The sequence below is a fragment of the Procambarus clarkii genome, chromosome 49 (assembly GCF_040958095.1).
Source record: "Procambarus clarkii isolate CNS0578487 chromosome 49, FALCON_Pclarkii_2.0, whole genome shotgun sequence".
Classification (NCBI taxonomy): domain Eukaryota; kingdom Metazoa; phylum Arthropoda; class Malacostraca; order Decapoda; family Cambaridae; genus Procambarus; species Procambarus clarkii.
The window spans coordinates 14,595,092-14,620,665 of NC_091198.1; the positions used below are offsets into that span (position 1 = coordinate 14,595,092).

Below are 25,574 nucleotides of genomic sequence, written 5' to 3' on the forward strand. Positions count from 1 at the left end.
GCACTGAAGCTTTTATGTTATTCCCTAATTTGGCCCCCCCAAAAAAGGTGAAGCCTCCTCCTTTGGAACAAAAGTTGGGCCAAATTTACCCCCGAAGTGCTGGCCAGGGAGAGTGGGGCTTTTAACACCTACTTTGGGGAATTGATAATTCAACTTGAGTGCATACAATGAGGCCACCTGGGCTTGACTTCCCCCTGATCTCATCCGGCAGTCTGCTATCCGGCCCCCACACCTACAGCCCCTGGAACTATAGCGAGCGGCGGGATACACACCCCTGGGGAGTACTCACCGAAGGATGGGCCCCATGCTCAGCCTTAACATTGCCCAGGTTTTTGTTGACGGGCACTAAAGGTCGTCCTGCAGAGTCCTTGGCGTCTGTGAGGTCGTCCTTGCCCGCGGCGCCGGCGGTTCCGGCCGCTGCCGCACCGGCGCCCGCCCCTGCGGCTCCGGCCGACGCCCCGCCGCTGGTGCTGGAGGCTGCGCCGCCGCCCACCACCGTCCCCTTCGTCAGCGCCGTCGTCGAGTTCCTGAAGGGACGAGAAACACATTTTAGTAACCAAATTTGCGAAGCAATCAGCAGATAAAGTTAAAAATAACCTTTGAGTATGATAGAGATATGATACCTGATATCTTATTGAGTATGATACCTTTGAGTATGATGGAGAATGATGGAATAGAAAGATCATAAGGAAGAAAGGTGTGTGTGGGGGGGGGGCAAAGGGAAAGGGAGGGATTTCCTCCTCGTTGTAGGAAAGGGAATGAGTGTAGGAAGGGGGGGGGGGGGTAAAGAGGGAAGGGGGGGGGTTACGACCGTATCCCCCAGATGTGTAATGATGTGTCACACACATGTGTAATGTTGACACGAGTAGATCTCTCAAATTTAACTAATTTATTTACACTCCACGTGTAGTGTAAACAACACGTGGAGTGTAAATACAACAAACTTGTAACGAAGGAAAAAATATATAGTGATAATCTCTCTAAAAACTAATATACTGATATATATATATATATATATATATATATATATATATATATATATATATATATATATATATATATATATATATATATATTCAACTGGGTCATTGAGGAATCGAACTCGTGCCTCAAAAGTAGTTTAGCGAAACTCCTCGTTGTGCCTCGCTATAACATAGAGGATAATATAACGCTTTACACAGATATTTACAGACAAGAATTCGTCGTAAACCCGCCCCAATAGTGCCAGCAGAAACATTATTACTCTCCACTACATTACATCAATTATAATAAACGAGCTAAAATGTACATAGAGGGATTATATATATATATTGGTTATAGACACATTTCCCTGTAGGGGAATTTATTAATTAATGGAGGTAGATATGCACGGTAGACATTCAGCCCTTAGGAACATACAAGCATGGTAATCTTCTGCGCTTTGCAACATCTTAACATGGCGGCTTCCAGCCCATAGTAACCAGAGGGGTTCGAACACACACACACACACACACACACACACACACACACACACAGATGCAAAGTTGATGAGAAGAGTTGTGACAGATGAGGATTGCAGGATCCTCCAAGAGGACCTGAACAGATTGCAGAGATGGTCAGAGAAATGGCTACTAGAATTCAACACGAGCAAATGTAAAGTTATGGAAATGGGACTAGGAGATAGGAGACCAAAGGGACAGTACACAATGAAGGGGAACAGCCTACCTGTAACGACGCGTGAAAGAGACCTGGGGGTGGACGTAACACCTAATCTATCTCCTGAGGCACATATTAATAGGATAACGACAGCAGCGTACTCTACACTGGCAAAAGTTAGAACATCATTCAGAAACCTAAGTAAGGAGGCATTTAGGGCGCTTTACACTGCCTACGTAAGGCCAGTCTTAGAGTATGCCGCCTCATCATGGAGTCCCCATCTGAAGAAGCATATAATGAAACTGGAAAAGGTTCAGAGGTTTGCAACGAGACTCGTCCCAGAGCTACGAGGGATGGGGTATGAAGAGCGCCTGAGGGAACTGTGCCTTACGACACTAGAAAGAAGAAGGGAGAGGGGGGGCATGATAGGAACGTATAAGATACTCAGAGGAATTGACAGAGTGGACATAGACGAAATGTTCACACGGAATAGTAACAGAACGAGAGGACATGGATGGAAGCTTGAAACTCAGATGAGTCACAGAGATGTTAGGAAGTTTTCTTTTAGCGTGAGAGTAGTGGGGAAATGGAATGCACTTCAGGAACAGGTTGTGGAAGCAAATACTATTCATAATTTTAAAACCAGGTATGATAGGGAAATGGGACAGGAGTCATTGCTGTAAACAACCGATGCTCGAAAGGCGGGATCCAAGAGTCAATGCTCGATCCTGCAAGCACATATAGGTGAGTACATATAGGTGAGTACACACACACACACACACACACACACGTGCAGTCCACTACCCCGTCTTAGCCACCAGACCACAAATTCCCATACTAATCTGGAAAGAAGCAAGAAACATCACGAAGCCCACCTAGCTAACACCTTACCGGGCAGTCACCGAAGAAAGATTTTATTAATTTATATATACAAGAGTTCTTACGTTCTTATAAAGCCACTAGCATGCATAGTAGTTACTAAGGTCCTGTCCACGCACTCATCATTTATAGTGAAGCCCGCAATCACGTACTAATTCACTCATTAACTCTCCCTAATTGATAAACTCACTGACTGACTTACCACCTCATTCATGAGCCAATACAAAACATCGCATTTGTCAATTCTAAGAATTCATGGGCGATTCAAAATGATCCCAACAGGCTGGATGGGTTGACAAGTATATGATCCAGCATCACTGGCCCCCATACAGCTTAACTGGGCCCCCCATACAAGCTTAACTGGGCTCCCCATACAAGCTTAACTGGGCCCCCCATACAAGCTTAACTGGGCCCCCCCATACAGCTTAACTGGGCCCCCCATACAGCTTAACTGGGCCCCCCATACAAGCTTAACTGGGCCCCCCATACAGCTTAACTGGGCTCCCCATACAAGCTTAACTGGGCCCCCCATACAAGCTTAACTGGGTCCCCCATACAGCTTAACTGGGCCCCCCATACAAGCTTAACTGGGCCCCCCATACAAGCTTAACTGGGCCCCCCATACAGCTTAACTGGGCCCCCCATACAAGCTTAACTGGGCCCCCCATACAAGCTTAAGTGGGCCCCCCATACAGCTTAACTGGGCCCCCCATACAAGCTTAACTGGGCCCCCCATACAAGCTTAAGTGGGCCCCCCATACAAGCTTAACTGGGCCCCCCATACAAGCTTAACTGGGCCCCCCATACAGCTTAACTGGGCCCCCCATACAAGCTTAACTGGGCCCCCCATACAAGCTTAAGTGGGCCCCCCATACAAGCTTAACTGGGCCCCCCATACAAGCTTAACTGGGCCCCCCATACAGCTTAACTGGGCCCCCCATACAGCTTAACTGGGCCCCCCATACAAGCTTAACTGGGCCCCCCATACAGCTTAACTGGGCCCCCCATACAAGCTTAACTGGGCCCCCCATACAAGCTTAACTGGGCCCCCCATACAAGCTTAAGTGGGCCCCCCATACAAGCTTAACTGGGCCCCCCATACAAGCTTAACTGGGCCCCCCATACAGCTTAACTGGGCCCCCCATACAGCTTAACTGGGCCCCCCATACAAGCTTAACTGGGCCCCCCATACAAGCTTAACTGGGCCCCCCATACAAGCTTAACTGGGCCCCCCCATACAGCTTAACTGGGCCCCCCATAGAGCTTAACTGGGCCCCCCATACAAGCTTAACTGAGCCCCCACCTCCCAATCATCCCAATCAGCTGCTCCTCATCTCCTAGCTCTCCCATACCCCCATTTCACCACACCCAACACCCACCCTTCACCTCTTTCTCATCCTCCAGGTCTACCTTACTCACCCTCCCCCATAATCCCCCCCTAACCCCCCTTTTTTCTCCACTCCTGCTCTACCTAATCCGCTTCTCAGGCTCTCCAATGCCCCCCCTCTCTCACCACCTCTTCCCTCCTCTCACCTCTCACTGTCCTGGGCGGGGGGGGGGGGGCGACAAAGGACATTCCGGATGACACTCACCCGACGATGGCCACTCCCACACTTCCTGAGAGGGTGAGGTGGACGGTCTCAAACTTCCGGCCCTCTTGCCGGCCTGGTCCTCTCTCAAGTGCTGTGTGTGTGTGTGTGTGTGTGTGTGTGTGTGTGTGTGTGTGTGTGTGTGTGTGTGTGTGTGTGTGTGTGTGTGTGTGTGTATTCACCTAGTTGTCTTTGAGGGGGTTGAGCTTTGCTCTTTCGGCCCGCCTCTCAACTGTCAATCAACTGTTTACTAACTAATTTTTTTTCCACACCACACACACACACACACACACACACACCCCAGGAAGGAACCCGTGACAGCTGACTAACTCCCAGGTACCTATTTGCTGCTAGGTAACAGGGGCATTCAGGGTGAAAGAAACTTTGCCCATTTGTTTCTGCCTCGTGCGGGAATCGAACCCGCGCCACAGAATTACGAGGCCTGCGCGCTATCCACCAGGCTACCAGGCCCCACCTGTGTGTGTGTGTGTGTGTGTGTGTGTGTGTGTGTGTGTGTGTGTGTGTGTGTGTGTGTGTGTGTATGTGTGTGTGTGTGTGTGTGTATGTGTGTGTGTGTATGTGTGTGTGTGTATGTGTGTGTGTGTGTGTGTGTGTGTGTGTGTGTGTGTGTGTGTGTGTGTGTGTGTGTGTGTGTGTGTGTGTGTGTGTGTGTGTGTGTGTGAGGTGAGGTGACTCTTGCTTCACCTGTTCAAGATCATCACTCTAGTTCAACTCTAGTTCATGGCCCATGTTAACATTGGCATGCCAGGAATATCTTCGGTTGCATCGCTATGTAAAGGTTCAATTAGATCGTCGTGAACGTAGGTTCGAATCCTCACCACGGCCCTTGTGGATTTGTTCACCAAGCTCTTTTATGGCATTGATCTTCTCTTGGCCTTTGTCTTGTCCACATTGGAATCCAAATATAGTCTTGTATTTTTTACTACCTAAACCATTCCATTTCTTTACTATTCTGATCATAAAGTTCTTTCTACTATCCCTGTAGTATTTTGATGCTACATAATATCCACCTGTGTCCTTTCGTATGTGTCCCATAGCAGAGATTGTATCCTTGTCTTCCCTGTGTGTCCTTTCATGTCAAAGAACCTGTCTTTGGCTTCGTGGCAAATTCCGCCGAGTACTTTGTATGTCGTGACTCTGTCTGCTGCGTTTATCTTCTCTTTCAGTAACGTGAGGCTAAGTGCCAGTGTCTTTCCTTGTAAGTCATACCCCAAATATCTGGAACTTTTATAATGACACATTATATCTCACGTACCTGGAACTTTTACGATAGCATATAACTTATACTATAATAAAAGTTTGACATATGACATTACTTACATAAACTTTTAGGATAGCATACCAGCATTCTCCAATTTTCATTTTGTGTTTTTAGACCACATCATACTTCAGAATTTGTCATATTATAGATGATCCACAAGGTCTTCTCCGAGTACTCTTTATTCTCTTCTTCGAGGGTATGGGTCCCTACACTTGCACCAGAGGTGGTTGCCCTTTTAAGTTAAAAAAAAAAGGCACTCGTGACTGTCCTCAATCTTGTGTATGTAGCTCAAGGCTTCTGGGATGAGATCTGCATCAGGAGATTGGCTGAGTGTGATTCTTAATCCCCTCTCCCAAGTCTTTATGTATATGTATACACACACATACACTTGTATTCATTCGTATACATGTCCTTCTAGTGTCTTAATTCAGGTCCACTTGGTTCTTGGCATGTCTGCTCTGTTGAGCTCTGTATCGCGTTGTTTTAAATCGTTAATGTTCAATTAAGTGCTTGTTAGCATGAACGAGGCTCATGAATAATTATGTATTCATGTCCCACCTCTACTCATAATGAATATCTCGTTTCAGTTCGCTTTTCTCATTGTGAAAAAGAGTGAGAATTCGCCTCTTGGAGAGTTGGAATATTCCAATCCTATCTCCAAACTTCCCTTCAAACGTAACCCTGATTCCAATCACCAGTATCATAAACACAATCATCACCAGTTGTTCTTCAATCAGCTAAGAGCATAACTAAACAGTCAATTCCTTACACTCCCAACAGTGAAATCGTCGTCGCGAATACCGTAGATTTATTTAGCTAGCCCACTGTCTATCTGAGTTTAATGTGGCTGAATCTTTGCAAAACTAATGTCACTGTTAATATTGCACAGTTGCTCATATCACTGCACGCTCACGATTTATACAAAAACGTACCATAGACTTTGCCAAATTGAATAATCGCCAATTTCGCCAAACTGTTAGTTAACAACTATGATTTAGAATTAGCACAGTTCACCAAATCTTGCTTCTCTCAGTCCTAAATACTAAAAAGCAATCATTATTAATTGTTGTATGTCAAGAGACTTTCACTGTTGAATTTAATACTTCAGCAAAATACATAATTTTTTTTTGGTGTGTGTGGGGGGGGGGGGGGGTTCTGTTAGGTTTATTGAGGTTTATTAGCTACGGGTGGCAAATCATTTTGAAAGCGCGTGCTTTCAAAATGCTTTCAAAAAATCTCTCGCGTACCATTGGGAAACTTGTATATATATGTGCTATAAATATATATGTGGTATAAATATATATGTGGTATAAAATATATATGTGCTTGAAAATATTATGAAAGATGGTTGTGTTAACTCCTCTTGAACTGCTTTAAATGTGACACTCTTAGCAATTACATGATTTTGATAACTAGTAATTCCCCTTGAATAATTTTTTTTTTAAATTATTAATAATACTGCTAGACTTTTCATAAGGAAAGTTGAAGACGTCTGTTGGTACTAGCGAGTATTCATTATTATTAACAAAAAGTATAAAATACATAAATTCAAACATTTTAGAAAACTTGTTAGAAATATTTTATTTCAAAATGACATTTGAAGAAGAAATAATTTAGAAATATTACTATTATTGTACTTTGTAAACATGAAGGGCGTATTAAAGCTGAACGTTTGGCTTGATATTATAAAATATAAAAGAATAAGGAAATGAAACGAAGGGTCCTTTACTCTCAGTGTGTCTATTGCTGCTACACTAACAATGATTAACTAACTAGCTGACTGACTAACAATGACATCATTACACCAAGCTTGTATTTAGTGGTTTAGTGAGCTGCGTATTATGCGCTAGTTTCAACAGTAAACTTGTTACTCCTATAATTAGACTTGAGAAAGTTCATTAATAAAAATAATGACTATGGTCAAAACGTTGATGAAAACTATTAATGATTTATACATTGACTGTAAGTGTACAAGTGTACAATGGGGAGAAGTGTGCCGGGGAGTACTCAGCGCAGACGTTCGAGCCTACATCACGGCTCCAAGGAATTTTCTCAAGGGGGGGGGGGGGGGGGGAATTATCAAACTCCCGAAGATAAACCCCAAATAACACAATGTATATAAACTGGATACATTTAGATTTAGTTAAGACCTGGATGTAAATACTGCTTTGGTAAACAATGATGATTTGTGGAACAAATTACCAGGTAACGTGGGGTCCCCCTTGATTGTTTCAAGCGTAAGATAGACATAATATATGAATGAGTATGGGTAGATATATGCAGCGTTCTGCTTTACCTCTTCTAGTCTCCAGTAGACTGTGTAAGCTTCCAATATTTTGTCTGTTTCTCGCTCCAGACTGCATTGTTTCTGTCGCTCTGATCCAAGACTGACCATTTTCCGGTTATATCGTGTAGTGGGAGGCGCCGGGAGGGAGGCAGGGGGAGGATGGTAGGAACATGGAAGAGAAGAATATGGACGTGGGAAAGGGATTAGCGAGGAAGGAAAAGTGGAATAAGAGAGGTAGGAAAGGAGGGGGGATTTGAGAGAGAGAGAGAGAGGGGGGGGAGGGAGGGAGGGAGGGAGGGAGGGAGAGAGAGAGAGAGAGAGAGAGAGAGAGAGAGAGAGAGAGAGAGAGAGAGAGAGAGAGAGAGAGAGAGAGAGAGAGAGAGAGAGAGAGACAGAGAAAGAAAGACAGACAGACAGAGAAAGACAGACAGAGAAAGAAAGATAGACAGACAGAGAAAGACAGAGAAAGAAAGATAGACAGACAGAGAAAGGCAAAACCAACAAAACTAATCAACATCTACACAACCTACAACCCATCATCCAATAAACTGAAAAAAAAACTATAAAACTCAACCATCTACCCACTGAACGACCCCCACCATCATCCACCAACCCCACACACTCTCCCCCACCACCACCACACACACCGCCACCTATCCCCCCACCAAATTTCCCCACACACCAGAGTCGAATTCAGTCGTTTAACACCCAACTCATCCACATCCATTCATCCAGTCAGCCGAAGCGTCGACTTCCACCCTCTCCTCCGGGGTAGAAGTAATGTCAGAGGTGGTGTGGGACCCGCTACCAATAAAGCCCTTGCCGAACGTACACAGTTTTTAATCCACTAAAATGCTTCTTGCCTCGCTATTCTCCCGTGACTGGTGAAGCTGTCTGGGTGAAGGTGATTGGTGAAGGTGATTGGTGAAGCTGATTGGTGGAGCTGACTGGTGGAGCTGACTGGTGAAGCTGATTGGTGAAGGTGACTGGTGAAGCTGTCTGGTGAAGCTGATTGGTGAAGCTGACTGGTGAAGCTGACTGGTGAAGCTGATTGGTGAAGCTGTCTGGTGAAGCTGATTGGTGAAGCTGACTGATGAAGCTGTCTGTTGAAACTGTCTGGTGAAGCTGTCTGGTGAAGCTGTCTGGTGAAGCTGACTGGTATATATGGTATATAACTGGCTGAGTATATATCTGAATGCACCTTGATCCCATCGACGGGTAATTAATAGTCAAAAAATGGATATTGAGCAGGCACTGAGAATTACCGGTTCAACAGTACGAGGTTGAAGATCTCTTAGCAATGGGATACTAGGACGGTTCTGTTCTCTTTCTAGAGCCGGCACCGGCTGTTGGGCCCGGCTGACGACCCCATCCGGTCGCCCAAATGCACTAGGCTGATCCTGATTGGCAATTTGGGAGCGTCGTGGGGGCTATCGGAAGTTCCTGTATGCTGATTGACGGCTGCAGTTGAGGCTTGCAATGAAGGGGGGAAGGAAAAAGACATGCAGAGACATCCTGTCTGTGGGATTCACACCGGTGAAATGCCCTCTCATCTTCTCACGTGTCTATCTTCCTGCAAGATAGGTTCAGAGGCTGGCTACCCTTTCTGTTTGGGTCGTGTTGGTTCGTTTTTGGTTCAAGCGTAAACCTCTGGATTTTCATTTTTTTTTATGTTTTTTTGAGTTAGAATGGGTTCCAAACCTGTGCGGCGTACTCTTAGGACTGATTTTACGTACCTGTGTACAACGCGTTTAGTGATATCTTGGTTTAAGGTCTTTAAGGAAGAAGTCGTTATAAATTGTCAATGTGTTATTGTAAATTGTCAATGTGTCGTTGTAAATTGTCAATTGTCATTGTAAATTGTCTATGTGTCAAAAATATGACACTTTGTAAATTGCGTTTAGGCTGTTAGTGTTTAATCACCAGTAACAGATAGACACAATATCTACCGTTATAAACATTATTCCCGTGTATCTGTTAAGACTTTCACAGGAAGAACGTTATCTGAACATGAAGTCTAAAATGATCTTGGAGTTTCTTAAACACTTTGAGAACAGTTTAGGTGTCTACAAGCAAGCCGCTGAGAATGTGGGACTCGGAAGACAGCGTGTGTGTGTGTGTGTGTGTGTGTGTGTGTGTGTGTGTGTTTGTGTGTGTGTGTGTGTGTGTGTGTGTGTGTGTGTGTGTGTGTGTGTGTGTGTGTGTGTGTGTGTGTGTGTGTGTGTGTATGATCCATGAAGTTATTTCCTCTCACGGCTTATGTCCCGACATCAGTCTCTCCTCACCCTGGCTCTCATCTTTATTACTTTGCACTTACTCAGATTAAACTTTAATAGCCACCACTTAATGTACGCTTATCTAGATGTGTTTACAAGGACGGGCGAGTGCGTCATAGTCCCTCTCTCCAGCACCTGGTCAAGACACGTATTGACACATCATGCTTTTAGTCGTATTGGCATTTGAAACTTGTAATTGAATTTGCCTAAATTATCTCCTTTACATGACGTCTCTCCAGCATATTTGTGTCTACTTCTACCCGCGTTATCTACTCCTATTTGTCTTCTTTTTGTGTTGAATAATTCGTCTTTGTCAATTTTAAACAAAATAATAAAGACAATTATTTTACATTTGTGGTTACTCAGCCTATGACTCCCCCCCAACCACTTGGGGTGGACGGTAGAGCGACGGTCTCGCTTCATGCAGGTCGGCGTTCAATCCCCGACCGTCCATAAGTGGTTGGGGCACCATTCCTTCCCTTCCGTCCCATCCCCAATCCTTATCCTGACCCCTTCCCAGTGCTATATAGTCGTAATAGCTTGGCGTCTTTCCCTGATAGTTCCCTTCAGCCTGTGACTGTGAGTGAGTTTCCTCAGCTGAGACAACTATTGCTGCTAATTTCAAAGAGAGAGAGAGAGAGAGAGAGAGAGAGAGAGAGAGAGAGAGAGAGAGAGAGAGAGAGAGACAGAGATAGAGAGCGAGTCTTGGGGAAAAGGGGGTGCCTCTATCCCTCCCTCGCTTCCTTTCTCTCATTCCTCATGTCCCACTCTCTCTCTCTCCCTCTCTCTTTCCCTCCCTCGCTTCCTTTCTCTCATTCCTCATGTCCCACTCTCTCTCTCTCCCTCTCTCTTTCCCTCCCTCGCTTCCTTTCTCTCATTCCTCATGTCCCACTCTCTCTCTCTCCCTCTCTCTTTCCCTCCCTCGCTTCCTTTCTCTCATTCCTCATGTCCCATTCTCTCTCTCCCTCTCTCTTTCCCTCTCTCTCTCTCCCTCCCCGTCTCCCAAACCTTACCTGCATCCCATCACATTTCCTCCACCTCATGGCATCAAATCTCCTGATACGAGGCATATTCCGCCTGGAATATCCGAACGCCCCGGCCGTCTCCTCTCTCATATTTACGTGAACGTCTGTTGGCAGCAATTCCAGCGCGAAATACCATCATCCGTCATTGGCAACAGTGAATAGATTCTTTTGCCTATCCACCACACAAAGAATGGAGGAAGATAGAGAATGGGAGATGGAAGAAAACAAATGGAGAGAGAGAAAAATTGTGTATTCATGTTTTTCAAAGAACCATTCAAACAGTCATTCTTTGAGACTGTCGATTGTGTAAGCCAGCCTATCACAGAGAACCTGCACCTTAGGGGGACATCTAGGCACCGGTTTCACCTTAGGGGGACATCTAGGCACCGGTTTCACCTTAGGGGGACATCTAGGCACCGGTTTCACCTTAGGGGGACATCTAGGCAACAGTTTCACCTTAGGGGGACATCTAGGCAACCGGTTTCACCTTAGGGGGACATCTAGGCAACCGGTTTCACCTTAGGGGGACATCTGGGCAACCGGTTTCACCTTAGGGGGACATCTAGGCAACCGGTTTCACCTTAGGAGGAAATCTAGGCAACCGGTTTCACCTTAGGGGGACATCTAGGCAACGGTTTCACCTTAGGGGGACATCTAGGCAACGGTTTCACCTTAGGGGGACATCTAGGCAACGGTTTCACCTTAGGGGGACATCTAGGCAACGGTTTCACCTTAGGGGGACATCTAGGCAACGGTTTCACCTTAGGGGGATATCTGGGCAACCGGTTTCCCCTTAGGGTTATACAGGTAGGTGAGGGGGGCATAAATGTTCACATGGAATACGAACCTATTCTATATACTAACTGAACAATTCAGTCTGATCTTAACACCAATGAACTGGACCAAGCAGGCTGTTATGTTAAATTATCAGTAGATACATGAAGGTGGGGGTGGTAGGTTTCGCTTTAGTAATGGAGCTATCATTTCTAGCGATGGAGTTGGCGTAATTTCTAATACCAATAACGAGGTGACTAGTATAGAGTATTTCTAAAAATGGAATAGGATGATTTAATTTTAACTACCAAGTTGTTAGTGGGGGTTTTCAGTGATAGAAATCATTGCTGAGGTTTCTGGTAAATACTAATAACTAATACAGATTATAGGGACAGGGCTGTCAAATTTCGGTCTTAAACTGGTTTCTGAATAATTTCGGTCTTAAACTGGTCTCTGAATAATATCAGTCTTAAACTGGTCTCTGAATAATTTCGGTCTTAAACTGGTCTCTGAATAATTTCAGTCTTAAACTGGTCTCTGAATAATTTCGGTCTTAAACGGGTAAAACAGCAGCATATAGATATAAAACTAAAAGTTACTACTAAGATGTCTATTTTTCTTAACAAAATTTCTTTCTATATATACATATTCTCCGAAAATGACCTCTGAAGATATGTCAGTCTTAAACGGGTGTAACAGAGCAGGGAATAAAAACCCTCTGACAAAATTCGGGCTCAAACGGGTCAGGCACAGCAGTAACTGGGCTTAAAATTGTTCGGTTACTGCCACACCTTCCATATACAAGTCCACTACGGGCTCACCATAGCCCGTGCTGCTTGGAACTCACTGTTCCAGGTAGCGAATCTTAAACAACAACAACAGCCACGCCGTCGTCCCAACTACTAATTTAACCAACACATAAGTAGTTTATCATTAACCTTCAAAATTAAACACTGAAGTTATGTTGGGCTTCATTGCCTACAAACCTACATCGTTGCTTAACATAACTCTCAGTAACTCACAGACATTAGATATATTTTGGTTTGGAGTGGACCTGACGTCAGTATGGCTGGTGTAAATATTTCTTTGTAAACATTGTAAAAATTTGTAAAAGACGATGAGTCACAATAACGTGACTGAAGAATGTACGAATGACAATCGACTTGAGAATGGTCCAGGACGGACCGAAACGTCGTCGTCCCTTCACCTTCTAGTGTGTGGTCTGGTCAACATTTCTTCGTAAAACATTGTAAACATTTCTAAAAACATTTCTTGTAAACAATTCAGTGGGTGTTTACCTGTTTACAGGCAACCAATCTTGCATGTAAACAGGTAATTATCAGGACATGTTAGGCGAACATGCCTCTGTAGTAACTAGAAGTGATTTGAGGATAAAAATCTGGGATAGGAAGAAGGAAAGGAATGGAACAACCACTTGGACCATCGGGAATCGAACCCCGACCTCCTTGAAGCGAGACCGCCGCCCTACCGTCCAGCCCAAGTCGTTAGGAGCGAAACATGTTCTAAGTGAAAGAGACGTGAAGAAACCTAATAAATCAGATAGTGGTGGTACACCCAACAGTTGGGAAGGTGGGACCGAGGAGCCGAGACTCGACTTAATAGAGAACACAGAAATACAGTACACATATTCTAGAGGGACCAGCAGTTAGCAGCTTCGCCCCCTCATTTAACCGGGCTAATTACAATGTTAATTATCCGCTCATTCATTGAATATTTAACGTAACGTAACGTAACGCAACGTAACCTAACGTAACCTAACCAGAAGGAGGCTGCTCTCTGAGGAACATCCCGGGAGAGGAATGTCTCCATACATCACCCTCGGAACACACAGACATAATAAATAAATCCACAAGGGCCGTGACGAGGATTCGAACCTGCGTCTGGGAGCATCCCAGACGCTGCCTTAATCGACTGAGCTACGACATGGTTAAAAAAAAGAAAAAAGAGTTGAAACCGAAGTTCTACTGAACAAGTTCTACTGAACTTGTTCATTTGATGCATCGAGTTATTGTGTTTTCTGTGTGTAGTGTGTGTGACACAGTCATAATGCTCCGTGCTGAGCTGATTACCGTAGTCTAATTAAGCGGAGCCAGATTTGAAACTTGGTTAATTAGTAGAAACCTTATTTTATTACTTCAATGGACTCTGTGACTGTGTGGCCTCGCATAGCTGTACTCGCCTGGTTTTTTTTCGGAGCTAAACTCCTGTTCTTGGGCCCCGCCTCTCAACAATACATTTGCAAGTGTACAGGTTCCTAAGTCTTTGGACATCTTGCTATATTCCTCTGAAGCTGTGAATGGAGCAGTACCATTTGTTGGACCATACTTTCAGTTTGTCCAGGTCACCTTTGAATTCCTTTTCGCCTTCAGACGTGTATCAAAATCTTGAAGAGTCAAGAGCACACATTAGGATACAGGAGTCTATAAGATGACCTGAACCCTGTTAGTCCCAAATGGTAGCATAAAGTTACTTTGGAATTCCTCCCTTTCGCTGTATCTGAACGGGAGCTCTGGTGAATGGCAGTACCTCTGAGTAGGCAAAAGGGGTCACACGAGGAGGTCAAAGGGTCACAAAGGGTGATGGAAGATATCAGAGTAGAAGCGGAATTTTGCGACATATCCCGCAAAAAAAAATCAAATTATAACTAAAGGGAGTTCTTGTAAACAACAGATCGCTCAGGCGCTGTTGCGCAGAATTCGAATAATTCGTACCAAAATTTTTATTTTCGTTTAATGTCGATAAAGAACACTGAATCGTGTCTACGCTCTACAGAGCACCGACGCAATTCAAGAGCGAAGGAAACTGCGTAGAGTCGAGGTATACAAAATGCAATTTAGAGCTTTGTCTGAAATACAATTTCGAGACAATTAACGAGGAAGGAGATTAGTCAGTGGAAGGCCAGGGCCGAGCATTACGGGGCCAACGAATGCTCGGAGTTGGCGCAGTCAACGCTCGGTGTTATAGCGCGATGGAAGTTCTTAATAAATGTTCAAAGTTGTAGCGATAGTGAGAGAAGATTTAGGAGGGAGAGTGAGAGAATGTTTAGGAGGGAGAGTGAGAGAAGGTTTAGGAGGCAGAATGAGAGAAGATTGAGTAGGGAGAGTGAGAGAAGGTTTAGGAGGGAGAGTGAGAGAAGGTTTAGGAGGGAGAGTGAGAGAAGATTGAGTAGGGAGAGTGAGAGAAGGTTTAGGAGGGAGAGTGAGAGAAGGTTTAGGAGGGAGAGTGAGAGAAGATTGAGTAGGGAGAGTGAGAGAAGGTTTAGGAGGGAGAGTGAGAGAAGGTTTAGGAGGGAGAGTGAGAGAAGATTGAGTAGGGAGAGTGAGAGAAGGTTTAGGAGAGAGAGAGAGAAGATTGAGTAGGGAGAGTGAGAGAAGGTTTAGGAGGCAGAGTGAGAGAAGATTGAGTAGGGAGAGTGAGAGAAGGTTTAGGAGGGAGAGTGAGAGAAGGTTTAGAAAGGAGATTGAGAGAAGGTTTAGGAGGGAGAGAGAGAGAGAAGATTGAGTAGGGAGAGAGAGAGAAGGTTTAGGAGGCAGAGTGGGTACTGCGTCATCTATTTATAAGCACATACGTCATATAAACGATGCTTTATAACTCATAGCAAGGTAGAGACGAGCTGTTTTCTCTATCACACACACACACACACACACACACACACACACACACACACACCACACACACACCACACACACACACACACACACACACACACACACACACACACACACACACACACACAGAGTTACCAGAAATTGTGAGTGCGCGTGTGAGCACACGCACACACACTAATGGAACTAAACCTCACGACGAAGGAATACAGAAGCGTTAGGGGAGACATGATTATCACGTACAAAATTCTCAAGTTAATAGACAAGGCAGAAATTGGCACTTTGGATGATTGGTGCACGAACTAGACAACAAAGGTTGACTCAAAGTACTCATATGAGCCACAAACAATTATAAATAATTTGTTCAGTGTGAGAGTAGTAAACAAATAGATGTCCAGGGGACCATCCAGTAAGCCAGGGGGACCATCCAATAAGCCAGGGGACCATCCAGTAAGCCAGGGACCATCCAGTAAGCCAGGTGGACCATCCAGTAAGCCAGGAACCATCCAGTAAGCCAGGGACCATCCAGTAAGCCAGGGACCATCCAGTAAGCCAGAGGACCATCCAGTAAGCCAGGGGACCATCCAGTAAGCCAGGTGGACCATCCAGTAAGCCAGGAACCATCCAGTAAGCCAGGGACCATCCAGTAAGCCAGGGACCATCCAGTAAGCCAGGTGGACCATCCAGAAAGCCAGGAACCATCCAGTAAGCCAGGGACCATCCAATAAGCCAGGGGACCATCCAGTAAGCCAGGGGACCATCCAGTAAGCCAGGGACCATCCAGTAAGCCAGGGGACCATCCAGTAAGCCAGGTGGACCATCCAGTAAGCCAGGAACCATCCAGTAAGCCAGGGACCATCCAGTAAGCCAGGGACCATCCAGTAAGCCAGAGGACCATCCAGTAAGCCAGGGGGACCATCCAGTAAGCCAGGGGACCATCCAGTAAGCCAGGGGGACCATCCAGTAAGCCAGGGGACCATCCAGTAAGCCAGGGACCATCCAGTAAGCCAGAGGACCATCCAGTAAGCCAGGGGGACCATCCAGTAAGCCAGGGACCATCCAGTAAGCCAGAGGACCATCCAGTACGCCAGGGGGACCATCCAATAAGCCAGGGGACCATCCAGTAAGCCAGGAGGACCATCCGGTAAGCCAAGGAGACCATCCAGTAAGGCAGGGGACCATCCAGTAAGCGAGGGGACCATCCAGTAAGCGAGGGGACCATCCGGTAAGCCAAGGGGACCATCCAATAAGCCAGGGGACCATCCAGTAAGCCAGGGGACCATCCGGTAAGCCAGGGACCATCCAGTAAGCCAGGGGACCATTCAGTAAGCCAGAGGACTATCCAGTAAGCCAGGGGACCATCCAGTAAGCCAGGGGACCATCCAATAAGCCAGAGGACCATCCAGTAAGCCAGGGGACCATCCGGTAAGCCAGGGACCATCCAGTAAGCCAGGGGACCATCCAGTAAGCCAGAGGACCATCCAGTAAGCCAGGGGACCATCCAGTAAGCCAGGGGACCATCCAGTAAGCCAGAGGACCATCCAGTAAGCCATGGGACCATCCAGTAAGCCAGGGGACCATCCAGTAAGCCAGGGGACCATCCAGTAAGCCAGGGGACCATCCGGTAAGCCAAGGGGACCATCCAGTAAGCCAGGGGGACCATCCAGTAAGCCAGGGGGACCATCCAATAAGCCAGGGGACCATCCAGTAAGCCAGGGGACCATCCGGTAAGCCAAGGGGACCATCCAGTAAGCCAGGGGGACCATCCAGTAAGCCAGGGGACCATCCAGTAAGCCAGGGACCATCCAGTAAGCCAGGGGGACCATCCAGTAAGCCAGAGGGACCATCCAGTAAGCCAGGGGACCATCCAGTAAGCCAGGGGACCATCCAGTAAGCCAGGGACCATCCAGTAAGCCAAGGGGACCATCCAGTAAGCCAGGGACCATCCAGTAAGCCAGGGGACCATCCAGTAAGCCAGGAGACCATCCGGTAATCCAGGGGACCATCCAGTAAGCCAGGGGGACCATCCAGTAAGCCAGGGGACCATCCGGTAAGCCAGGGGACCATTCAGTAAGCCAGGGGGACCATCCAGTAAGCCAGGGGACCATCCAGTAAGCCAGGGGACCATCCAGTAAGCCAGGGACCATCCAGTAAGCCAGGGGACTATTCAGTAAGCCAGGGGACCATCCAGTAAGCCATGGGACTATCCAGTAAGCCAGGGGGACCATCCAGTAAGCCAGGGACCATCCAGTAAGCCAGGGGACCATCCAGTAAGCCAGGGGGACCATCCAGTAAGCCAGGGACCATCCGGTAAGCCAGGGGGACCATCCAGTAAGACAGGGGACCATTCAGTAAACCAGGGGACCATCCAGTAAGCCAGGGGACCATCCAGTAAGCCAGGGACCATCCGATATGCCAGGGGACCATCCGGTAAGCCAGGGACCATCCAGTAAGCCAGGGACCATCCAGTAAGCCAGGGGACCATCTAGTAAGCCAGGGGGACCATCCAGTAAGCCAGGGGGACCATCCAGTAAGCCAGGGGACCATCCAGTAAGCCAGGGGACCATCCAGTAAGCCAGGGACCATCCAGTAAGCCAGGGGACTATCCAGTAAGCCAGGGGACCATCCAGTAAGCCAGGGGACCATCCAGTAAGCCAGGGGACCATCCAGTAAGCCAGGGGACCATCCAGTAAGACAGGGGACCATCCAGTAAACCAGGGGACCATCCAGTAAGCCAGGGGACCATCCAGTAAGCCAGGGACCATCCGGTAAGCCAGGGGACCATCCGGTAAGCCAGGGACCATCCAGTAAGCCAGGGGACTATCCAGTAAGCCAGGGGACCATCCAGTAAGCCAGGGACCATCCAGTAAGCCAGGGACCATCCGGTAAGCCAGGGACCATCCGGTAAGCCAGGGACCATCCGGTAAGCCAGGGGACCATCCGGTAAGCCAGGGACCATCCAGTAAGCCAGGGACCATCCAGTAAGCCAGGTGACCATCCAGTAAGCCAGGGGGACCATCCAGTAAGCCAGGGGGACCATCCAGTAAGCCAGGGGACCATCCAGTAAGCCAGGGGACCATCCAGTAAGCCAGGGACCATCCAGTAAGCCAGGGGACTATCCAGTAAGCCAGGGGACCATCCAGTAAGCCAGGGGACCATCCAGTAAGCCAGGGGACCATCCAGTAAGCCAGGGGACCATCCAGTAAGACAGGGGACCATCCAGTAAACCAGGGGACCAACCAGTAAGCCAGGGGACCATCCAGTAAGCCAGGGACCATCCGGTAAGCCAGGGGACCATCCGGTAAGCCAGGGACCATCCGGTAAGCCAGGGACCATCCAGTAAGCCAGGGACCATCCAGTAAGCCAGGGACCATCCGGTAAGCCAGGGACCATCCAGTAAGCCAGGGGGGACCATCCAGTAAGCCAGGGACCATCCGGTAAGCCAGGGGACCATCCGGTAAGCCAGGGACCATCCGGTAAGCCAGGGACCATCCAGTAAGCCAGGGGACCATCCAGTAAGCCAGGGGACCATCCAGTAAGACAGGGGACCATCCAGTAAACCAGGGGACCATCCAGTAAGCCAGGGGACCATCCAGTAAGCCAGGGGACCATCCAGTAAGCCAGGGACCATCCAGTAAGCCAGGGGACTATCCAGTAAGCCAGGGGACCATCCAGTAAGCCAGGGGACTATCCAGTAAGCCAGGGGGACCATCCAGTAAGCCAGGGACCATCCAGTAAGCCAGGGGACCATCCAGTAAGCCAGGGGGACCATCCAGTAAGCCAGGGACCATCCGGTAAGCCAGGGACCATCCGGTAAGCCAGGGACCATCCGGTAAGCCACATACAATTTTAATTCAATATGTCAACTAGACTGCAATCCATAAGCTTTATCTCCTGCCGTCTCCATCCGTTGAAGAGTTCTTTCATTTCTTCGTGAGCACTTTCCTTTCTTTGTGAACCTTTTCGTTTCTTTGTGAGTCCTTTCCTTTCTTTGTGAGCACTTTCCTTTCTTTGTGAACCCTTTCCTTTCTTTGTGAGCACTTTCCTTTCTTTGTGAGCACTTTCCTTTCTTTGTGAGCCCTTTCCTTTCTTTGTGAGCACTTTCCTTTCTTTGTGAGCACTTTCCTTTCTTTGTGAGCACTTTCCTTTCTTTGTGAGCACTTTCCTTTCTTTGTGAGCCCTTTCCTTTCTTTGTGAACCCTTTCCTTTCTTTGTGAGCACTTTCCTTTCTTCGTTAACTCTTTCCTCCCGTTTAGCTTATTCCTTGTATTAATTTTCTTTCATTCCAGGCCCTTCACCTTTACCCCCCCCCCCTCTCTCTCTCTCTCTCTCTCTCTCTCTCTCTCTCTCTCTCTCTCTCTCTCTCTCTCTCTCTCTCTCTCTCTCTCTTTCCCCTCCCACCCCTCCCTCCATCCTTCTCCGTTTTGTTTTCTATCTTTGACTTTGTCTCTATCTTATTGTCTATGTTACTCTCTCTCTCTCACTGGTACTTATTGTCTCTACCTGCATATATCTCTCACTGTCTACCCCGTCTCTCTTTCTCTCTCTGTGTGTCTCTATCTTTCTCAGTCTCTCTCTATCCCTCTCATTCTCTCCCTCAGATCTTTGTTGCCAATTACTAAGAATAACAGATGACAAGGGCCACACCAGACAAGTTTGTGTGTATAATGAAGACAGGAACCTCACACACCTCACCTTAATTGATTAATGTTCTCCCACCAACACCAGGCTAAGATTTATACGCCAGCCAGCTCAAACAGCCTGGTTGACCAGACCACGAAACATAGGACATGGTTAGAAACCAGGTCGCGGGGACATTGATCCAAGAAACTATCAAAAGATAATTTCTCACCCCTTACGGACTTGAAACATCCTGAACTAGATTGTTAAAATAGATAATATACTTCACAGTTCATAATTACACTGATTACAGCATAAATTACAGTATAAATAAAATAATTTTTTTTATTAAATGTCAGAAATCCGCAATAATGTTATATAAATTGTAAAGGTTTCAATTTGTGCATTTGTGAGAAAACGTAATAGTCTGTAGGAAGCACTAATCTAATATGCCTTTACAGCACTTGGATGGAATATGAGAATAAATTCTGAACATCATTCCAGGTACCCAGCGACAGGGGCTATGAGGACAAGGAGCTGGGGTATGAGGACAAGGAGCTGGGGTATGAGGACAAGGAGCTGGGGTATGAGGACAAGGAGCTGGGTGTATGAGGACAAGGAGCTGGGGTATGAGGACAAGGAGCTGGGGTATGAGGACAAGGAGCTGGGGTATGAGGACAAGGAACTGGGGTATGAGGACAAGGAGCTGGGTGTATGAGGACAAGGAGCTGGGGTATGAGGACAAGGAGCTGGGATATGAGGACAAGGAGCTGGGATATGAGGACAAGGAGCTGGGGTATGAGGACAAGGAGCTGGGGTATGAGGACAAGGAGCTGGGGTATGAGGACAAGGAGCTGGGGTATGAGGACCAGGAGCTGGTGTATGAGGACAAGGAGCTGGGGTATGAGGACAAGGAGCTGGGGTATGAGGACAAGGAGCTGGGGTATGAGGACAAGGAGCTCGGGTATGAGGACCAGGAGCTGGTGTATGAGGACAAGGAGCTGGGGTATGAGGACAAGGAGCTGGGGTATGAGGACAAGGAGCTGGGGTATGAGGACAAGGAACTGGGGTATGAGGACAAGGAGCTGGGGTATGAGGACAAGGAACTGGGGTATGAGGACAAGGAGCTGGGTGTATGAGGACAAGGAGCTGGGGTATGAGGACAAGGAGCTGGGGTATGAGGACAAGGAGCTGGGGTATGAGGACAAGGAGCTGGGGTATGAGGACAAGGAGCTGGGGTATGAGGACAAGGAGCTGGGGTATGAGGACGAGGAGCTGGGGTATGAGGACAAGGAGCTGGGGTATGAGGACGAGGAGCTGGAGTATGAGGACAAGGAGCTGGGGTATGAGGACAAGGAGCTGGGATATGAGGACAAGGAGCTGGGATATGAGGACAAGGAGCTGGGGTATGAGGACAAGGAGCTGGGGTATGAGGACAAGGAACTGGGGTATGAGGACAAGGAGCTGGGGTATGAGGACAAGGAACTGGGGTATGAGGACAAGGAGCTGGGTGTATGAGGACAAGGAGCTGGGGTATGAGGACAAGGAGCTGGGGTATGAGGACAAGGAGCTGGGGTATGAGGACAAGGAGCTGGGGTATGAGGACAAGGAGCTGGGGTATGAGGACAAGGAGCTGGGGTATGAGGACGAGGAGCTGGGGTATGAGGACAAGGAGCTGGGGTATGAGGACGAGGAGCTGGAGTATGAGGACAAGGAGCTGGGGTATGAGGACAAGGAGCTGGGATATGAGGACAAGGAGCTGGGATATGAGGACAAGGAGCTGGGATATAAGGACAAGGAGCTGGGATTTGAGGACAAGGAGCTTGGATACGAGGACAAGAAGCTGGAATATGAGGACAAGGAGCTGGGATATGAGGACAAGGAGCTTAGATATGAGGACAAGGAGCTGGGATATGAGGACGAGGAGCTGGGATATGAGAACAAGGAGCTGGGATGGAATAGAGATATAACACCACTCAAACCATAACCCAAATTTTACTCAATTTGTCCCATTTTTTTGTTCTTCCACATGAACCTACTTGTTCAGTCAAGCCGGAAGTGAACCGATTTATATAAGTAACTTCAAAGTCTTTAATTCCGATGAATCTTGCAATTGCAATTCGTTTCCCATAGTTACCTGTCTAGCACCTTCAAGACAGCTGCATCAGATTGCAATAAGATCTTTCCAATCTCTTACGAATTCCTTATTCTCACGATGGTTTAAAGAAAACAAAAACCAAATGTTCCGTCAATTCTTAGTTGAAGTTCATTGCACTGCCATTTTTGCTCCAAATCGCCTTTCATAGAGCCCTTGACTCTACACAAGACATCTGAATCTCATATTTAAGAGGATTCGATTCGATTAGTTCTCTTTCTGACCCACGTACGACAGTTTATAATTAAAGGCTCAGGCGTTATCACTATAGAAATATGCATGATTGGGAATGATGGAGAAGGGAGGGATAACGATAGGAGAGAGGGGAGGTAAAGATAGGGAGAGGTGAGGTGAGAGAGAGAGAGAGGAGACAAAGGTGGAGAGAGAGAGAGAGAGAGGAGAGATTCCCTCTCCCTCCTCTTATGGAAGTTAGGAGAGAAGAATGGAAACTGTAAGAGTTAGAGGAGAGGCGAATGGATGATGAGGAGAGTAGAGGAGAGTAGAGGAGAGTGAGAGAGAAGAGGAGAGAGGGAAGGGAGGGTCTCTGGCCTGCCTCGCCCTTGGGAGAGACGACTCAGCTTTAAATATTGGTCGATACGAACACTACCTTGTTAGAGGAGGAGTGCTCACCGCTGCTTAGTAGACTGAAGAGGGTAGTAGTGGGTAGTGGGTGGTGGTGGGTGGTGGTGGTAGGCGGAGGGGGCAGAGGGAGGTGGTAGGTGGTAAATATAGGCATAGGTTAGGTTAGGTGTTTAGGTTCTGTTGGCGATTATTTGTATTTGTAGTACGTGGGTGAAGCATTTACAGCGTTGTGGTAGGTGGTGGTAGGCGGAGGTGGTAGGTGGTGGTAGGCGGAGGGGGGAGAGAGGTGGTAGGAGTTAAAAGAGAGGGTGTTGGGAAAGGTTGGCAGAGATGGCGTGATAAGAAACAGAAGAGGAATAAACAGAAGAAACAAAGATGGGATAGAAGGAAAAGAGAAGGAGAAAGGAAGAGAAAGAAACATACAAAAGAGTTAGAAGAGACAGTGGAAGGAGAGAAGTCGTTGACAATAAAAATCTCTTGATACGAAAGAGGTGATAACGGGAAAGAAGAAGAGAGAGGAGAGGAGAGAGGAGAGAAGAGAGGAAGAGAGAGAGAAACAGAAATAGGAAGGCATGTAAGATAAGAAGATAGAGAGGCAAATACGAAAAAAAACGTCAGAGACAAGAAAAGAAAACAAAATGAGCAATCCTACACACACACACACACACACACACACACACACACACACACACACACACACACACACACACACACACACACAAATGGAGATATGATAAGAGCCCTGTAGGCTCATGAATCTGTACACCAGTTCATTGACAGTTGAGAGGCGGGACCAAAGAGCCAGAGCTCAACCCCCGCAAGCACAACTAGTTCAGTACACACACACAATTAAGACAAAAAGGATAGCTTAAAAGAGTGAACTCTGACCTGAAACATCAGGTTTATCACCACACCATAAGACAAAAGGTTGAGCCAGCAGTGATGGTGTATCCTGGAGCCCCACTACTGCTGGCCGTCCCTCACTTGGGAGACATTGTCACGACCCACCTGGTTATTGTGTACCACATTGATGCTTCATGGTCAAAGGTAATGATGGAGAGAGAGAGAGAGAGAGAGAGAGAGAGAGAGAGAGAGAGAGAGAGAGAGAGAGAGAGAGAGAGAGAGAGAGAGAGAGAGAGAGAGAGAGGAAGGGAGGGAGAGAGAGGGGGCGAGAGAGAGGGGAGAGAGAGTTGCTATAAACAACCGGTGGCTACAAAGGCGGGATCCAAGAGTCAGTGCTCGATCCTGCAGGCACAAATAGGTGAGTGAACACACTGTGTGTGTAAAGTTTGTTTCCTTCCTAAATAGACCCCAAAAATGCATTAACAAATTATAAGGTGTTATAGTGGCAATTATTTGCAATTATAGGCTTCACCTACGTGGGTCAAGCCTTTACAGAGTTGCGATTTGAGCAGACGTTGTCAAGCAACCCGTTCTCAGATCAAGTCCATTCCATGCAGCGGTTGACCCCACAGACGCATTCATCAATCATAAGGGGCCAAGAGAACGTTTATTAAAAGTTGTTCAATGTCAACCAATATTTTTTGATTAGTTGTATATGAAAAGGGCTGCAATTGTTCCAAGTTTCAGTACTGCAGCCTAAATAAAAAGGGAGATTTTTTGTTTTTTCAACGAATATTACACATTTTCAAGTGGATATTCAGGACCACACCTTTCAGATATAACCATTCTATGACACTTTTCTGACACATTAGCATATAATAAAGGATATCATGTCGATTAGTTTCCAAAACATTTTTAGTTTTCCTAATACAAGTAGTCAAAGTTCCCCCCAAAATTATGCAAAAATATCATGTTTATTGCTATTATAAAATCAATAAATGAACTTAGGAATACAAATCGACATGAATTTGTTGACGTACCCTCTACATATAATGTGTAAGTTTCATGTAAATTGAATACAAATTAAGGGGAATTAAAATGTTTATGTAACTTGAAAATAATTAAGTAAAAAATAAAATCTAAGGTGCTGCCATCTGTGGATAAGGTTGACATCAACCAATTTCCTCCAAAATTGGCACACTTACAGATAGGCTTATGTGCAGTCAGGTGTATAAGTTTCATGCAAATCGTCCGATAAAAAAATCAACAAACTGAAAAAAAATATATTTTTTTTCCTAATAAACTAATTATATATATTTTTTTAATATATGCTATTTTGATAGCTGAGAGTCATAGACATGATTTCAGTTGACACTTGTGTTTGATAATTGTTTTTGACCATTTTGGAAAATTTTTGACACCTACTTCAATATTTGTTTTCTCCCTTCCTGTTTATGCTACGATGCTGAGACTTGGGCCAGATGAAACACTTTTCATATACAACTCGTCAAAAAAGTTTGATTGAATTCGAACCAGTTTTCATTTTTGGCATATTTGATTCTATTGGCCCCTTAACATGCTGTTCATTCAAAACAGGAATTTTCTCAAATATGAATTAATATTATAATATATTAGCATATTGTGCATATATAGGTATAGGTTAGGTTAGGTGTTTAGGTTCTGTTGGCGATTATTTGTATTTGTAATACGTGGGTGAAGCATTTACAGCGTTGTGGCTCGAACAGAAATCGTCAGTGAAGCACTTGTTTTGGAAGTGTTCGGACGTCATCAGTTGTGAGTCGTGTGTAAACCGTTTTTCATTCGTAAACAGCTGGGGGGGTTTGGCGGGTGGATGGACTGAACATTTGTCCTTTGTTGACGAGGCTGCGTTGAACACGCCTCGACTTACGATGTTCGAATTTCTCTCGAACAGTGTGTCGTATATAACTATCTACTTACTTCTATTGTTCGAAGCACACTTTTCTAAATGCGTCACCAACG

General features: G+C 46.4%; 1 protein-coding gene across 2 annotated transcripts in view; it reads right to left on the bottom strand.

The window, feature by feature from the left end:
• LOC123763199 (synaptotagmin-7) overlaps window positions 1-25,574 on the bottom strand; it is a 559,721-nt gene that overhangs the window by 164,299 nt on the left and 369,848 nt on the right. For both annotated transcript variants that reach the window (XM_069303013.1, XM_069303012.1), the window contains exon 3: window positions 290-527. In XM_069303013.1, coding sequence (XP_069159114.1) covers window positions 290-527 — 238 coding nt within the window. The remainder of the gene's footprint in view (window positions 1-289; window positions 528-25,574) is intronic.